This window comes from Dipodomys ordii, unplaced genomic scaffold, assembly GCF_000151885.1.
Source record: "Dipodomys ordii isolate 6190 unplaced genomic scaffold, Dord_2.0 Scaffold8, whole genome shotgun sequence".
In the NCBI taxonomy this organism is placed as follows: domain Eukaryota; kingdom Metazoa; phylum Chordata; class Mammalia; order Rodentia; family Heteromyidae; genus Dipodomys; species Dipodomys ordii.
In genome coordinates, this window is record NW_012267224.1 from 23844865 (window position 1) to 23861497 (window position 16633).

General features: G+C 38.8%; 1 protein-coding gene across 1 annotated transcript in view; it reads right to left on the reverse strand.

Moving 5' to 3' along the window:
- Positions 1-16633, reverse strand: part of Corin (corin, serine peptidase) — a 174774-nt gene that overhangs the window by 30474 nt on the left and 127667 nt on the right. Inside the window, exons 9-13 of the mRNA XM_013008979.1 lie at positions 11426-11657; positions 8815-8960; positions 7836-7943; positions 2192-2305; positions 176-286 (exon numbers count right to left, since the gene is read on the reverse strand). Of these exons, the coding sequence (XP_012864433.1) occupies positions 176-286; positions 2192-2305; positions 7836-7943; positions 8815-8960; positions 11426-11657 (711 nt within the window). The remainder of the gene's footprint in view (positions 1-175; positions 287-2191; positions 2306-7835; positions 7944-8814; positions 8961-11425; positions 11658-16633) is intronic.

Here is a 16633-nt window from a genome sequence, read left to right on the forward strand (position 1 = left end):
CAATTTTCTGTGACTTGGAAATAGCACCCATGAGTCACCATTGTTAGGTTTTGTAACCATTAAGTAACTAGATGAACTTGGTTAGGGAAATCTGTGAAGTGATCTGAGACTCATTTAGCTTCAGTGGCTGACAGGCATGCAAGAATTCCACAGATGGCAGAAGTGGGCCGCTTACCACAGTCCCATTCATCCGAACTGTCTGAGCAGTCTGCTTTCCCATCACACCACCGGTCATGTGACAAGCACTCATGGGTGACACATTCCAGTTCATCTTCTTGGCAAAATGCTGGCAGTGGAGGCAAGAAAAGAGAAGAATGAAACATTTGGGAATAACTGTGACTGTCACTAACACATATTCTCCTTTGCCAGCAGGAGTGTGACAAGATAAGTATATCATGGTCATAAAGGCCACCAAACATAGACAAAGAAAGTAACAGAACCTGTAGATTGTAATGAACAAACTCATCCAAATAGGATTAAACTGTCTTCAAATTTTCTAGTTCTAACAATCAGATTGAAAAAAACAAAATGGTACTTACTCATTGCACCAGAAACATCAAGGGCCAGAGAATAAGGTTAAAATTTGCATGGCCATAGAAAGAGTACTTCAGAGACTAAAGCACCACAAGAATAAAACAAGTTCTATTCTTTTTTTTTAAAAAAAAAAGAACTCTACTAGTAAATTACTCTCTTAGTCATATATATATAATTTTCTTCTGAATTTAAGAAAATCATTGTAAATCTCCTTGATTGCCTATTTAGCATTCATTTCCTTTCTTCCTCTTTTTTTTTTTTTTAAGGAAATCTGATTTGGGTCAGGGCTCCACTCCCATCATCCCAGCCTTAGAGGAAAATCCTGATTAGTTTAAGATTGTCATGGCATTGCTCTGATTATATTATTCATTGTAGAGAATAATTATTAGTCCAGGACTAACTGTGATCCAGCAGGGGGGACTTTGGTGGATGGCTCTGTGGATGGTGCTTTGTCGAATAGTTTCTACCCACACTCTGCTGACCAAGGCCCTGTGCCCTAGCCTGGGACCAGAGAGAAGACAGGAGAAAAGAACATCTTCCTCTAATTAGTTCTCCCAGCACGGAGCTGCTTTCTTGGAATTCAGTTGTTTGTAGGGATGCCTTTTGTAATCTACACAAAGGCTTCCAACTGTTCCTCACTGCTGTAACTCTTCCCAAAATGCTTTAGTAATGTTCCAGAGATAAGAGCAAAATTCTCTGCCCTTCCTGCTGGATGAGATGAAGGAAACTTGGTAGCAGGGGCTCTTGGCTTGCAACCAACCAGCCTGGGGTCAAGCTTAAACAAAAAAGTCATGAAGTGTGGATTCCCACCTAGAGCCTCAAGAATTCACCCTATGTTTACTTCTCATAGGACAACAAAAGCCATATGTGACTACCCAGGAGAGAACAAGGTAATAAGTACCATCAGGAATAGTTGGGCCTTCTGTTACTGGGAAGTAAAATATTTTGCGAAACATATATTTTTTCTGGTTCTAAAGATAATGGCTACTCAATAAGACATTTAAAAAAAGATTTAAAAGTACAAAAATATAATAATCCCACCACGCAGACATTTTAATTGCAAACTCCTTGTGATTTTTAGATATTTTCCTATGTTTCTTCTTTATAAATTACATTTTCTTACAGTAATGAATCCCAAAAAAGAACTACTATACTATATTATATTATGTTCATCTTATAAAGAATATTAGAATAATGTTGAATAATAAAGAATATTAGAATAATATTTTAGGTGCTTTTGATTATTTTCTTGGTGCATATCTGCTGGGAGAGGTTTGGCTAAAGGTCTGAATAAGCTAAAAGCATCGGAAACATATTGTAACATTTCTGATTTGTATTCAAAGTGAGGTAATAGCATCTAAAACAGAAACATTGTGTTTGGTCCTCAGCTCCACCCAGACCTGAGCTCCTCCCTGCTCTGGAGTTCCCGCCATACAGCTGGCCCCTCCTCTCTCCGCCCTGGCCCACCTGAGCTCCCTCCTACCTCACTTCCTACCCTCAGACCCTGCTGCTACCTAGATAGCGGAGCCTGCCATGCTCTCTCTCTGGGAGAAATATGGCTCCTCTAATAAACCTTGTAACAATCTTTCTCCTGTGCCTGCCTGCCTCCGCGTGGTCCCCTGGGATGGATGTGATGGATCCTTTCAGAAGCACTTACAGCAATTCTTCTCATCCATGCTGTCGGGACAGTCTGGGAACCCGTCACAGATCACCGCGTGCTTTACACATTGCTTGCTGATTGGACATTCCCAAAGCTCCCTTTCCTTACAACCTGCAGACAGAAGAAAATGGTTCTTTGCTATAGATGTGCAGATTAGAATGGTGATGAGGTTTGGCTAAGCAATGTAGAAAACTTACAACCTCAAAGAATGACTTCCTTTTCCTTAAAGAGTATTGATACCTGTGTATACCCCAGTGAATGAACAGTGTAATTTTGAAAGTAGAAACACTCAACCACCTCCATCCTGCACCATAGATAGCACGGCTCTTTATTTTAAGCTAAAAATCAACATCTAGGAAATGAGGGAGAAAAATGAAAAAGCAACTCTAAATCAACATCAACCCTAGCTGTTAGTTTTGCCTTCTGAGTCAATTTGCCAACATGAAAGACTTCTCTATGAAACGAGTTATGCCTTAAAGCAAATATGCCAAAGCCTAGAGATCTAATGCATGCAATCTTCAATTCTAATTTCAGTGTACTAAGAGACCATCTGTATGTGAAAGAGGCTTCTCTTCTGCTGAAAATTTATACAACTAATTTAAGATCAGCAGCCAATGACTCCATGGTGGTCAGAGATCGAAGGTTGAACATGTTCTCAATTAGAATGAGGAATAACATAGTTTTGGAATTTAAGTCTGTAACTTAAATTGTAATTTGGCTAAGTAATAGAAGGCACTTTACAAGGACTTTAAAGAACATTAACAAAATGCCATTTGATGCACCTACAGTGAATTTTATATGCCAAGAGTCTAATGTATTCTAGTCATTCTAGTCAGGGTCATAGCCTTGGCAGGCTGTGAGGATTGTAAAGTATTAACCACATAGCATTGAACTTTGAGCATCCTTCACATTCCTGCTTAGAATAGTGTGTCTAGTAGGCAGTGGGTCCTTAACCTATGAGTATTTCAAATAGAATTTCACTTCATGTAAGGAACAAATGTATCTCTGATTCCCAGGAGAAGATAATTTATTTTCAGGGACATGAAATGTAAAGCAGTGATCAAATGAGGGCTCTCTTAAAAATGTCATTTCTCATCTGGCAAAGAACAAATAATTCAAAGAACTTTAGTAGCTAGTTGACTCAGATTTCTGAGAATCAATTATGAAGGGAAAAATCCTTATTCAGGACCATAACTGAAGTAAGTCTCCAGAAGAGAATTTTTCAGAGCTAAAATGAGATTTAGAGTGTGCCACCAATCAAAGACATAAGAAATCAAGATTGAGATTCTTTCTCTAGAGTGTCCTTGGGCACAGAGACATCAATGGCAAGGACTCGTGGGCATTATTACTTGAGATTTCAGCTGGCCGAGGAGAACAGATGTTATCTGCAATGTTCTGAGAATAATGTTCTTTAGAGATCTGAGAAGGAGGCTACAGTTTCCCTCAGTGACCCAGCTCCTGCCAAACTTGTTCTGCAGATTGTACCAGAGTACAAAGCAAACTGAAAAGAGCTCTAACATCCCACAGTGCCACCCAGCTTCCAGGGCTTCTTACCTGCACACAACACAAGTGCTAGGGGGAACAGTGGGGGTTCATGGGAACTTTCTAAAGAGGAGGAAGAATTTGGACATTTGGAAAGAATTGCTGCTAGTAGATAGACCACAGAAAGAGGTCATCTGAAGCAAAAGACCTGCTACATTGTATCTTCACAAATAAAAACAATGACACTAAAAGATTAACATTTATTTTCCACTCCATAGCCATATTGCAGTTATTATTTTTAATGCTTATAGTAATACCATAACATTAATGTAGTTATCACTTATGTGAGAAAACTAAGGACTAATAAGTGTCTGTAAATATCCCTGTGGAGAAAGGTCCAGATGGGATACAGGTCCCAGCCTTTAGTTGAAGAACTTTCTACCATGAGAACATACAATACGCTTGGTGGAAGAAATAAAGGAAGTACACCTCGACTGCCATTACTGAATTAAGCCTAGCTTCCCTTGCTTTGTGTGAAAGCTTTGCGCTCATTTCTCAACTTCTCTGAACCCCAGTTTTGATCATTCTAACAGTAACAATAATGCCTGCTACAAAGGATGTCTGTAATTTTTTTTTGCCATCCCAAGGCTTGAACTCAGGGCCTGGGCACTGTCCCTGAGCTTCTTTTGCTCAAGGCTAGCACTGTACCACTTGAGCTCAGCACCACTTCCGGCTTCTTCTGTGTATGTGGTTCTGAGGAATGAATCCCAGGGCTTCATGCATGCTAGGCAAGCCACATTCCCAGCCCAATGTCTGTAATTATTAAGTGGGTATTCTATTAGCATTCATTTACTATCAGTTTTCAATTCTTCCCATAATGAAGCTATAAAACGTACATGTATCATACAGTTTTGAATACATGTTATGAGGATTTTAACTCTCAGAAATGGTTCAGGTTATATTTTAAATTTCTATTTTTATTTTTTGAGGCTAAGAAAAACCAAAGGTAGTTGTCAAAAGCAGTTTATAATTGGAAGATGAATAGAAAGGTATGGAATGGTACTGAATTAATTGTTTTGTGACTATCTTTCTTTACCCTTTTATTCAGAATAAGGACAAATGAGTACCTATGAAGTGTATTCATGTAATGATGTATTTTGCTAGGTGCCAGTGGCTCATACCTGTAACCTTAGCTAATCAGAAGGCTATAAGATAGGAAGATTCTAGTACAAAGCCAGTCTAGGCAAGGATATGTTTAATTACAGACAAGCCCATCATCCTATAAGGCAAAGGAGTACTTCTCTGTTAACACAGGGCTGGCTTTGTGGATCCTTGTCTTGTCTATAAGGCTGTTCTTCTGTAAATCAATACTGAGCTAATGCCTTCAGGCTGGCAAAGTTCTTCAACTATCATTAGAAATATTCCTGGTACTAACAAGCTTTTCTTCTCTTGTTTATATGAGCCAGTATACAATCAAACTTTTACCATGAGAGAAGACATTTAAGAACATGGTTGCTTATCACTCAACTGTTCTGAATATATTTAAGTATTTTTGTAAGTTGTTTTGGTAACCACATCTTCCAGCTCTACAATACTAAAAAAAAACACAAAGCAAAATAAGCACATTGTAAAGGGAAAAAAAACCCAGAAACACTGTTAAAAATTCTGAGAAAGCTCCCATTCATGACTGAAAAGTTAACCATTACATTATCTAGTAAAGCCCAAGAGCTAACGGACAAAGTCCAAAAGATATGAAAAAAATTAATGTAATCCAGCTTTGCTGGAGCTGTTGGTGCATTACTAAATGGTATGCCTATGAAAACAGACAGCAAAAGAGGAAGTAGATGACCTACTACTTCCTCTGACAGGCCTCTGTCAACTTGACTTCCTTATTTGGTTATAGGGGGTGTGGTCACCCAGGACACTGGACAAGCCTATTCAAGTGCACATGTATGTCCCCAAGGGACATGTTTAAAATTTATATCATAAATTCCTTTGGAAAATTCAATGAGAAATGTCTCACACATTGTTACTGTTGGAGGGATTCATTTAACTCCACCAGCATTGATTTTTTATTCATTGTTCCTAGAGCTCTCAATGGTGGTACCAATATTTTGAAGTTAGAGATTAGGCAATTTACCTTCTTGTTTTGTTATTCTCTTGTGTGACTTAAAGTACTGATGAAAATTTATTAACCAGAAACTTGATATTTGAGCATAATGGAATCCTTATACAACGTTATAGTCCTTTGAACTTTTTTTTTTTTAAACTCTGGGCCTGGGCACTGTCCCTGAGTTCTTCAGCTCAAGGCTAGTGCTCTACCACTTGAGCCACAGCACCACTTCCAGTTTTCTGAGTAGTTTATTGGAGATAAAGAGTCTCATGGACTTTTCCTGCCCGGGCTGCTTTGAACCGTGATCCTCAGATCTCAGCCTTCTGAATAGCTAGGATTACAGGCATGAGCCACCAGTGCCCGGCTGAACTTCTTTTTTTTTGTATAATGCATTCTAGAATACAGAATGGCTAGCCTTGGCAAGGCTGAGTTTTAAAACTAAGATTTTGCATTTCTCAGATATTTTTTCCTTCCACAGCACATTGAGGCCTAGCTACACTACAGAAAATCCTGCCACCTCTCCATTTTAAATTGCATCTCAGAACATATACCAAATCAAAGCTGTGAAGTGACCAAATACAATACATTCCCCCAAACCCATTTATGTAACTGACAGTAAGTGAATTTTTATTTATTTTTGACAGAAAGATTATAAAGAAGTGAATAACACTAACTTCTCAAAATAATGTCTGGTCTTCCATAGAGAAATTACCCCCTGGCTATTATACCACCACTCTGACATCTATAACTTTCCAGAAGATGCCCTTGTCCACATTTATAGTGGTTGATAGGATCTTAGTTGATTGTGCATGACATTTTTTTAGACCAGAAGGGCAATGTCTACTACAGAAATTGCATTTGGGAAGTAAAGCAATATTTCATACCTCAAAGGCCAAAAGAATAAAATGATCTCAAAAGATGTATTGCCCTATGTATGTCCAATAAATAGTGTCAATTTTATTTTGGTGCATGACAACCGAAATAATCAGAGCTGGGCTAGGCTTTGGAAATCCCCTCAATCATTTTGTTTATTCCATTTATTAAAAAGTATTGCTCCTTGTCGATTTCCTGACACATTTTGAGCTTACAAGGAGAGGAATCAAGGTTTACAAGGAAATACTATGAGATTTAAAATCCATTTAAATCACCACAGGCCTTTCTAGCTTTGCCAATGGTGATTTTGGAGCTCAATAGCAAGAAGCAAGAAGGATATTATCTCTTTTGACAAGAGATCAAATAAGACAAAGTATGAAAATGAATTCCAATTAAATTTGAATGCTGTTGTCTGAACTCTTTCTTAGTGTATCTAGATGTCTGTTTGTATGTCATTATCTGTTTGCAAAGACACTATTATTTTGATAATTAATTTATATTTTAATAATAAAGATGATTAACCTTTTATTATCTGTTTGAACATGTATCATCAAGGTTATAAATAGAAGCGTCATTCTGATATTCTCTTGTGTGACCTTAAATATTGATGAAAATTCATTAACCAGAAACTTGATATGTTAACAGAATTGAATCCTTATGCTGTGAGTCCTTTGACTAAGGTCACACAGAATGGTTAGTCTTTGCAAGGCTGATTTTTAGAGCTTAAGTTTTGCATTTCTCAGATATTTATTCCTCTACTGCAAATTGAAGCTTACTTATACAACAGAAAATCGTGCAATCTCTTTAAATCATCTAAAGTAATCCATTCTAAATTACATCTCAGAACACATAACTCTTTCAAGTTGTTAAGAGAATCAATATAATACATTCTCAAAAACCCATTTATGTAAGTGACAATAAGTGAATTTTGATGTATTTTTTATAGAAAGATCACAAAGAAATGAACAGCAATAAGTTGTGTTAGGGAAAAGTATTACCAGAGAAAAACCTCAACCCTTGTCCACTATTCACACTTTCAGAAGTTAAAAGCATTAGCATTCTATCCTAGTCACTATTTACTGCAAGTGGGCAGTTTATATTTTTAACACAGTTATTTTGTTTCAGCTTATTTTACTACTTTACAATCACGAGAGTTCCATGTCACATACATACCACAGTTTTCTTCATCGCTGTCATCGTCACAATCATCCTGACCATCACATCTTCTGGAAGCCAGAATGCACCGTCCGGAATGGCACTTGAAGTGAGTAGGTGAGCATTCTGTTCAAAACAATGTAACACTTAAAGGACAGAAACTCCCTAAACCTTCACCCAGCTCATCTATTTACATGTGGGCTGTTGTTGAGCTGCTAGGACAGAAGGTAAGATGGACCTTCCCAGAGCTAAAACGGCTAAGTTTACTTGGCTTTTTTCTGTCTGCCAATCAGCATTTTTTTTCTCCTTCATCTTGATATCATCTTTCCAGATCAACACTTCTGTGCTTTCCAGTGATTATCTTCTTTATTTTTCTTTTTTAAATATGTTCTTTATTGTGAAATACTTTACAGAGGGGTTACAGTTACATGAGTAAGGTCATGAGTACATTTCCTGTAGGTGCTAATAGTGCTTATCTTCTTAATGGACAACCTCACAGCTGCCAGTGCTTGAAATACTGTGGAGCCTGTGACCTTAACCACGCAGCTGCTTTCAATGTGTCATTCTGTGATGAGTGGCCCTCAATTCTAGTTCTCTACTTAAGAAGCCTACATTTCCAAGACCTCAAAATACTTTGTACTTGGTGGGATCAAGGCTTGTTCGTCACCATTCCCTTCAGGACCTCTGGTATGCAAGGAACCTTCACCAATAACCACCTTTGTGAGCAGCATGCTTAAAAGGATAAACAGATGGAATACTGAGCCCACAGCTAACTCGTATCTAGCCTGTATTGTTTTTATCACTTAAAATTACTTATTTGTAAAATAACTGTGTACCAGAAGGGCACCGATGTTTTCAGTGCAATTCAAACCACAGATTCACTCACCCACACAGCCTGGTTGGTTCCTAAATAGAAAAACACAAACATAGACTGCAAAAGGTGCGTGCTATGCTTATCTGTGTTCAGTACCCCATAGCAATTAAATTGAAAATTAACCTTGTACATCTGCATCAGGCATTAGGCAAGTTTGATTGTCTGAATTTTCTACTGGAAATTGATTGCAATCTGTGTCTTCAGGCCATTGTAAACCCACAATCCCAAGAACAGACTCACAGCGTTCTTTAGAGTGCTCACACAGTGCTCTACAAAGGGCAAGAAAAATACAATGTTAGAGGCAGAAAGAGTTCCATCAAAGGAATACATTAGGCTGCATCTGACAGATATCGATGATATAAATATGGATATATGCACTGCTGTAATTTAAATCAACCACTGATTATTTATACTGGACAGTAGACTGTGACTCTCTTCCCATTCCCCTGTAACATGGAAATAATAATATGGAGCATGCCTACTCTAAGGGGTGCTGGTCTTGTCAATATCTGTGTGGTATTTGGCCACAGGCAACAACCTTAATGCTACTTATCTCAATCCAGAGGTTGTTTTGAGTGTGAGACAGCATAATGATACACAACAATTGTAAGGACTCAATAATGTTATTCTTTTTCAGATATATATCTTTAAATGTTAAGATGAGGGCAAAAACAACTATAAGGAACTCATAAGCATATTTTTGTCATCACCTAACTTTTTTTATAAATAGTAACAAACTATAAAATTCATATTGAGAGCCTCTGAAGATGGAAGGTATACAAATCAAACTAAGCACAGAATTAAAGTTTCCCAAAGAAAGCTCACCAAAATGCTGATGGAAGAATATCTCAGAATTAATCTTACCTTAATCATTTTAATATGAAACTCACATTCTAAAAACTGTAGGTAATATCTGGATGTAAATTTATCTTTACAGGAAGGAATGTTGCATTGGGAAAATTTTATGTGCTTGTGAAAATAAAATCAAACACAAGACTTGGTGCAGTATTATTAAGAGTAATCATTCACTACCACCACTAATCTTATTTAGCAAAATCTGGCTGAGATTTACAAATAACTTTTCAACACAAAATGAGTAGATCCTCTTTTGCAACACCTTAAAAGGCATTTGCAGAAACTTTCAGCATTATTTTTGGACAAGTTAATGTCAAGTTTTACTGTCTCCATTTTCACATTTGTTAGTTTTCTAGAATTTTATTGGTTCCGGTCCTCACTCTATGGATGCCCCTACTTTGCCATTCATTTGATAGCATTTCATTTATCATTTTCCTAGCTGTCCACTGTGTTGATATTACTGCTTTTCCTTAAAGCTGTAAGTGACTTCTGATCCCAACATCTGGTTTCTATAGTCACCACTCATGTGTACGCAAGCACATCTGATCAGCACCTCTGATAGAAAAGATGGAAAATAACTCTGATGGAAAGAGCAACCACCTTTGGGGCAGCCATATTGCACAAAGTCTCTGTCCATAACCTTTAGCATAAGATGCAGAAGAGGGAAAAAATACTACGAATAAGCAATTGTGTTCTGTGCTATCCTCCTAGCTCTATCAGGCATCAAAGAGCTTTCAGTCCACATTTATGAACATTTATTTCATGTGCTCTCCTAAAAAGCCAACAACTGTTTGCATATTTCCATCATCAGGTGAAGGAACTGAGTCTGAGAAAGACTAAGCAATTGGTCCTAAGGCTACTAAAGCAGCTAGAGAAGATCTAGGGCTAGACGTCAGACAATGAGAGCCACAGAAATAGACTTGGTCCTAGGATATTCCTTAGACCCAGGTCCAAGCTGCTGGCTTATAATGCTGACCCTGACTTGTTTCATTCAGACAGAAAATGTCAGTGATATTCATCTCCCTCCAACCTGTGAGGTTGGCAGGGAGGTGTCCTGTCTCCCTGAAAAATATTTTTTAACTTTGTCTGCGACCAGAATGGTACTGAGCCAGGGCCTTGCTTGGACATGTTAAACTCTACCACTAAGCCACACCCCCAGCAATAATTTTTAATTTTATTTTTTTGTCAATCATGAGACTTGAACTCAAGGCCTGGGTGCTGTCCCTGAGCTCTATTGCTCAAGGCTAGTGCTCTTCCACTTTAAGCCACAGCGCCATTTCTGGTTTTTGAGTGGTTAATTGGAGATAAAAGTCTCATGGAGCTGGGAAGGCTCAAGTGGCTCTGTGGCTCAAGTGGTAGAGTGCTAGCCTTGAGCTGAAGAGCTGAGGGACAGCACCCAGGCCCAGAGTTCAGGCCCCACGACCGGACCAAAAAAAAAAAAAAAAAAGAGTCTCAAAGGGACTTTTCTGCCCAGACTGGCTTTGAACCATAATCTTCACATCACAGTCTTCTGAGTAGCAAGGATTATAGATGGGAGCCACCAGCACCCAGCTAACTTATATTAAAAAAAAAAACAAAACCACTTCTTGATCCACCAAAATTAAATACATGTGATCTTACTTGATCAAAACATGTGACCTGTCATCAATGTAAATACTTAGTCAACTATTTGTTTACAACTCTGACTTCTTTCCCATTTACACATGTTACTTGTTAAGTCTAGAGCTCCTAAGCAACGTTTATTTTGTCCAAACTCAAGTAACTCTTTGCTCCTTTGGTTGTCCATGAGATAAGTGAGGAATGCTTGTGAGAGACCCACCAATTTTATTTTGCTTTTCATCACTGTTTCAAGTTGCTTATGTTTTTAGATGAAATTTACCTGCAAGGGGGGATGCGTTGGCCTGTGTTCACATCACACTTTGGAACCAAAATGGTGCAAGCAAAAAACATGAGGTATTTGTAACAGTTGGTCTGAACAAGTGCGGGGAAGAGAGAAGATTCCCAGCTGATGGAGGTTTCCTTTTGAGTCTGATGGCCAAGGTAATTTGGATAATTTGTGTGGTTGTAGGGCAGATTCATGCAAAGTTCCAGGGTAATTGGTTCACATTGACCTGACAATAAAAACAAACAAAATACACATATGAATTGCCTTTTTTTTGCCCCCCTCTCCCAATTGCCCAGATAAAAACAACTTCATACTAACTTGAAGTGTTTTACTTTTTGTCTTTAGAGTAGCTGAGACTAAAATGCAAGTACTATATATCATTGTTCTGGGATTAACAAAAACATGAGGAAGTTGATTAATGAAGTGCATGGTGATCTAAGATTCATTTCTGTTTAGAAAAGCTAGCACAGTGCCCAGCATGCACATTTTACACAGTTCTTTTCTCATTCATTTCTTTGATGGAACTTAACTCAAAATGACTCCCTTCCATCACTGTTTTTATTCACTTCCATTTGCCTGCTTCTGATTAATTCATCACTTCTAACAAAGAATAAACCCTATTATCTTCATGGCCATTTAAAAAAGTCAATGAATTTAATTAAATACACAGACAACTTCTGCTTACACCCTTTATTGTTGATCAATAGACTGAAATCGAAGGCTACAACTCAGGGCAGGAGGAGGCTGACATCTCTTGGAGACTTCTTGCTGATGAGGACAAAACCCAGATGTTTAAGCTTAGAAACCAGGGCGTCTCCTTCTTCAACCACAGCCTTAACTTCCCACCTGTAACTCTGCCAACAGCAAGTCTCTGCTGAGTATGAATTCTGCTCCTCAGCAATGCTGTGATTTTAAGAATTGGATGTACCCCGTTTGGCCTCTCTTTTCTTGGCATGCCTAAAATGGGACCTCCAATGGGACAATGCTCCCAGCTGCCCAGGACTGCTTCCTTTACTCCCCTTTTCTAGTCTCCCCACCAACTTGTCTCCTCTATGGCTTGGCAGACTCAGTATGGACACCTCTTTCAGGATGTTTCCTGAGCTAACCACTCTTCACATTTCTCCTCCTAGACTGAGTCTCTTCTGAGTGTCCTGGTATCTTAAGCATGTGACCGTTCTATACTTGTTATATTCTATTGTGTTTTATATTTACTTGTCTCCCCTACTCACACAAATTTGAGGATGGTTTGTTTCGTTTTGTTTTTATGCCAGTACTAACGCTTGAATTCAAGGCTCAGGCATTGTCCTTTAGGTTTTTTTTTCTTTCAACTGAAGGCTGTTGCTCTACCATGTGAGCCATAGCTCCATGTTAGGCTTTTGATGGTTCATTGGAAATAGAAGAGTCTCACAACCTTTCCTTTCTGGGCTGGCCTTGAACCTTGATCCTCATATCTTAGCCTCCTGAGCAGCTAGGATTACAAGCATGAGCCACAAGTACCCAGAAATTTTGAGGGTTTTTTTTTTGGAAAAAATGACACTAATTCTTGATCTCAGAATCTGTATACCCTACCCAACACAGTGCCAGGCTGAAGGAAAGAAAAGAGGAGGAGGAGAAGGATACTAGGCAATGAAAACGTAAGTGATGAAAGAGACTCATCCTGCCATTAAGAAAATCTTGGCGAGGGAAATAAATGGCACACGCTGGTTGCTGTGGAAAAGTCTGAGCTGACGAGGGTAATACATATCCTGGTCTGAATCCTGTGATTCCCTTGTTTCCAAAGCCACATGCCCCCCACCAGGGTAGCATATGGGGCGGGGCTTCTGGAGGTAAATTAGATTTCAATGAAGTACTACATCTAGAGTACTATCCTAACACAAAGAGATGAGACTAGACCCTTTGCACTATCCACCAAGTGCAGATACAGTAAGAAGGTGTTTTGGCTGCAAACAAGGAGGGAAATCCTCACCCAGACACGTTGATCTTGGACCCCAGCCTCCCAGAACTATGAAACACAAAAATTTGCTGTATAAGGCACTTAGTTTATAATATGTGTGTGTGTGTGTGTGGACACTGGGGCTTGAACTTGGCCTGAGCATTGTCCCTTAGCATTTAACACCTGCATGGCTGTTGCTCTACCATTTGAGTCACAGTGCTACTTCTTTTTGGCAGTCAACTGGAGATGAGTCTTATGGATTTTCCTGCCCAGGCTGGCTTCAAATCATGATCCTCAGCTCTCAGTCTCCTGAGTAGCTCGGATTACAAATGTGAGCTACTGGCATTGGCAAGGCTATGGTATTTTTGTGATAGCATCCTGAACCTACTCAGACAATGTTATTGAACAAAATGCTAGAGGCACAGAGAAACAAGACAGAGAAGAGGTGACTCAAGGAAGCACTGAGGAACTCCTTTAAGAGTAGAAGGCTTAGAGTAGGTTTGGTGAAGTACAGTAGAGGCTGCCTGTTTCCTGGGAGTTCATAGTGCTTGTGTCACATTCCCTGAAGTGAGACAGGTAATCAGACAAGTGTCTTGGCAAAATTAGCCTAGGCAGACTGAAGACTCCAGGCCTTATTAAGAGTAATTATTCGAATTAAACTTATTTACTCGATAGAAAAGTGGCACGCATGCGAATAGATCATCAGTAAGGGCTGCTGTGGAATATTAAAATAGCCCTAGACTACTTATTCATGGCAAGAAACTGAGGCCTTCACAGATGCCATGTTCATAAGGAATCTCACACTGGCCAGATTGCAAACATTAATAACAAGGTGTGACTGTGTAATTGCACTCTTGACTTCCTAGGGAAGGCCCCGTGCTGGCAATTGGGCATAATCTTGAGCAATAAGCACACACACACACACACACACACACACACACACACACACACATATAAAAAAAAGGAGCTAGGGAAGGTCCAGTTATTGTATTCTTTGATTTGTGGAGGAGTGTTGAGGGCTGAATGTTTGTGCCCTTTCACCCCCAGAGTTCCTATTTTAAATCCCAAGGAGTTACTATTAGAATTGGGTCTATGGTAAATAATTAGGTCAGGAAAGCAGAGCCTTCTTCAGTGGGATTAATGAGCTTGCAAATGGAGCCTTGGGAACCCTCCCACCCTCTTTCCATTGTGTGAAGACACAATGAGAAGTCGGCCACCCCCACCCCACAGGGCTTCCTCATCAGAGGGTGTGGGCATCCTGACCTCACACGGCCAGCCTTGAGAACATGAGACTCAATGGCTGATGCTTACAAACCACCTGGGTGACAGTAATTCATTATTATATCCCCAGACGGAGACAAAGAAAACCATTTAAACTTTTTTTTCAGATTGCAAAAAAAGTATCCTGTAAAAATGAAAATAATACTAAAAAGAAAGAAACAGTGCATAATAAGAAGCAGAAACAGAAAGAAATAGTAAATCATCTCCCTCATTCCATCCATCAACTCCCAAAGCTGAGGGGGGGGGGGAGGCTTGGACATTCCTGTCCCTTTTCACGCCTTCTTGTGTCTTTCCGTATCTTTCCCTGCTCACATTGTTCACACAGACCTTTGTAGACTTAAACAGAGGTTTCTAATTGCTTTTGCCAAAGAACAATCAAACTATTCTTTCTTATTCTCATTCTTGTTATTCTTATTATTCTTCTATTATTGTTATTCTATGCTTTAGTTGCTTCATTATTTATCCCTGACTGTAAGTTTGTAATGCATATATCTTCAGTATTTTAATATTCTTATAATTTTACAAAATTAGATCATTCACACTAATTTTTTTTATTGTGAAAATACTGTGCAGAGGAGTTACAATTACATGGGCAAGATAATGAGTACATTTTTTATCAAGCATTGTAGCCTCCTCCTTTGTTTCCCCTTCCCATCCCTTCCCATCCTCCCCCCCAACCCCCCAATACTGCCCCCCACCCCCTCACCAAAGTTGTAAAGTTAGTTTTCGACATAACGACTTGTACATCTCACTGTTGCAATGGGTCCACCTGTATCCCTAGTTAAACGATTTGTTTTTGCCCTTTCCCACCACAAATTATACCAACATCAAATACAGTGAAAGCAGGGGTTATACTGTGGGGAAGGGACATACAAAGCAACAAAGAAATCATCCTATAAATGTGTTAGAAACAATTGCATGAAAGAAAAAAAACATTTGAATACATAGCTTAGGGTTCATTTCCCTAACATCAACTTATCTGACCTTTTCTGCTTGACTCAGACATATACTAGATATTGCAAATAAGGGAAATCATGGGACCTATGTTTCTTTGGGCATGTCTTACTTCACCTAATATCATTTTTTCCAAGCCTTTCCATTTCCTAACAAATGAGGCAATGTCATTCTTTCTGATGGAGGCATAGAATTCCATTGTATATATATACCACATTTTCTTGATCCATCATCTACTGAGGGGCATCTGGGTTGGTTCCATATCTTAGCTATGGTAAATAGTGCTGCAATAAACATAGTCGTGCTGGTAGCTTTAGTGTGGTCTTGTTTGGATTCACACTAATTTTTGACGTGGTCTTTTGTCCCCCTCTTTTTTATTTCCTACCACCCCATCAATATTTAACTTGTTATTAGTGTATTTCCTCTTGGAAAATAAGACATAATGCACAAACAATTCTTCCATCTTTTGAAACGTGGAGAATGTGTCACTTTGGATTTATGATAAAAATTTAAGTTCAAAGTATTTCAGAGCCAAGGGAGATAAAAAGCATTAAGTAATGTGCATATATTATTTTGAAGATCTTTATTGAGGATGGTAAAGTTGGTTGGATATTATGTTTTATTCCTTCATAAGTTAAGCTCTCAAGATACCTATCAAGCCTCAAATCTATGATATATGACATCAATATACTTTTATTTGTTAAGCATGAGACTCACTCATGAGCCTGATTCACAAGGCCACTAGAGGGCGATCGCACCACAAATGGGAGGGTGCTCACAGACCGGAGCTTTCTGCACAAATTTCAGCAGTAACTGCTCAAGTGTCTTGAGTGTGGATGAGGTTAAATAAACATCCATTTTAAAAAAGAAGCCTGGTGAGATGTCAGTATTTCACCTTTTAGGTTCTGAATGAACTTTTAAACTTCACCCTAAAGTTGGGAGTATAAACTCAAAGATGTTACATCCCTGTCATGAAGCAATATTCAGAAGCCACTGGAAGTCATATATTCAGTCATGGTCATTTTCATGACAAG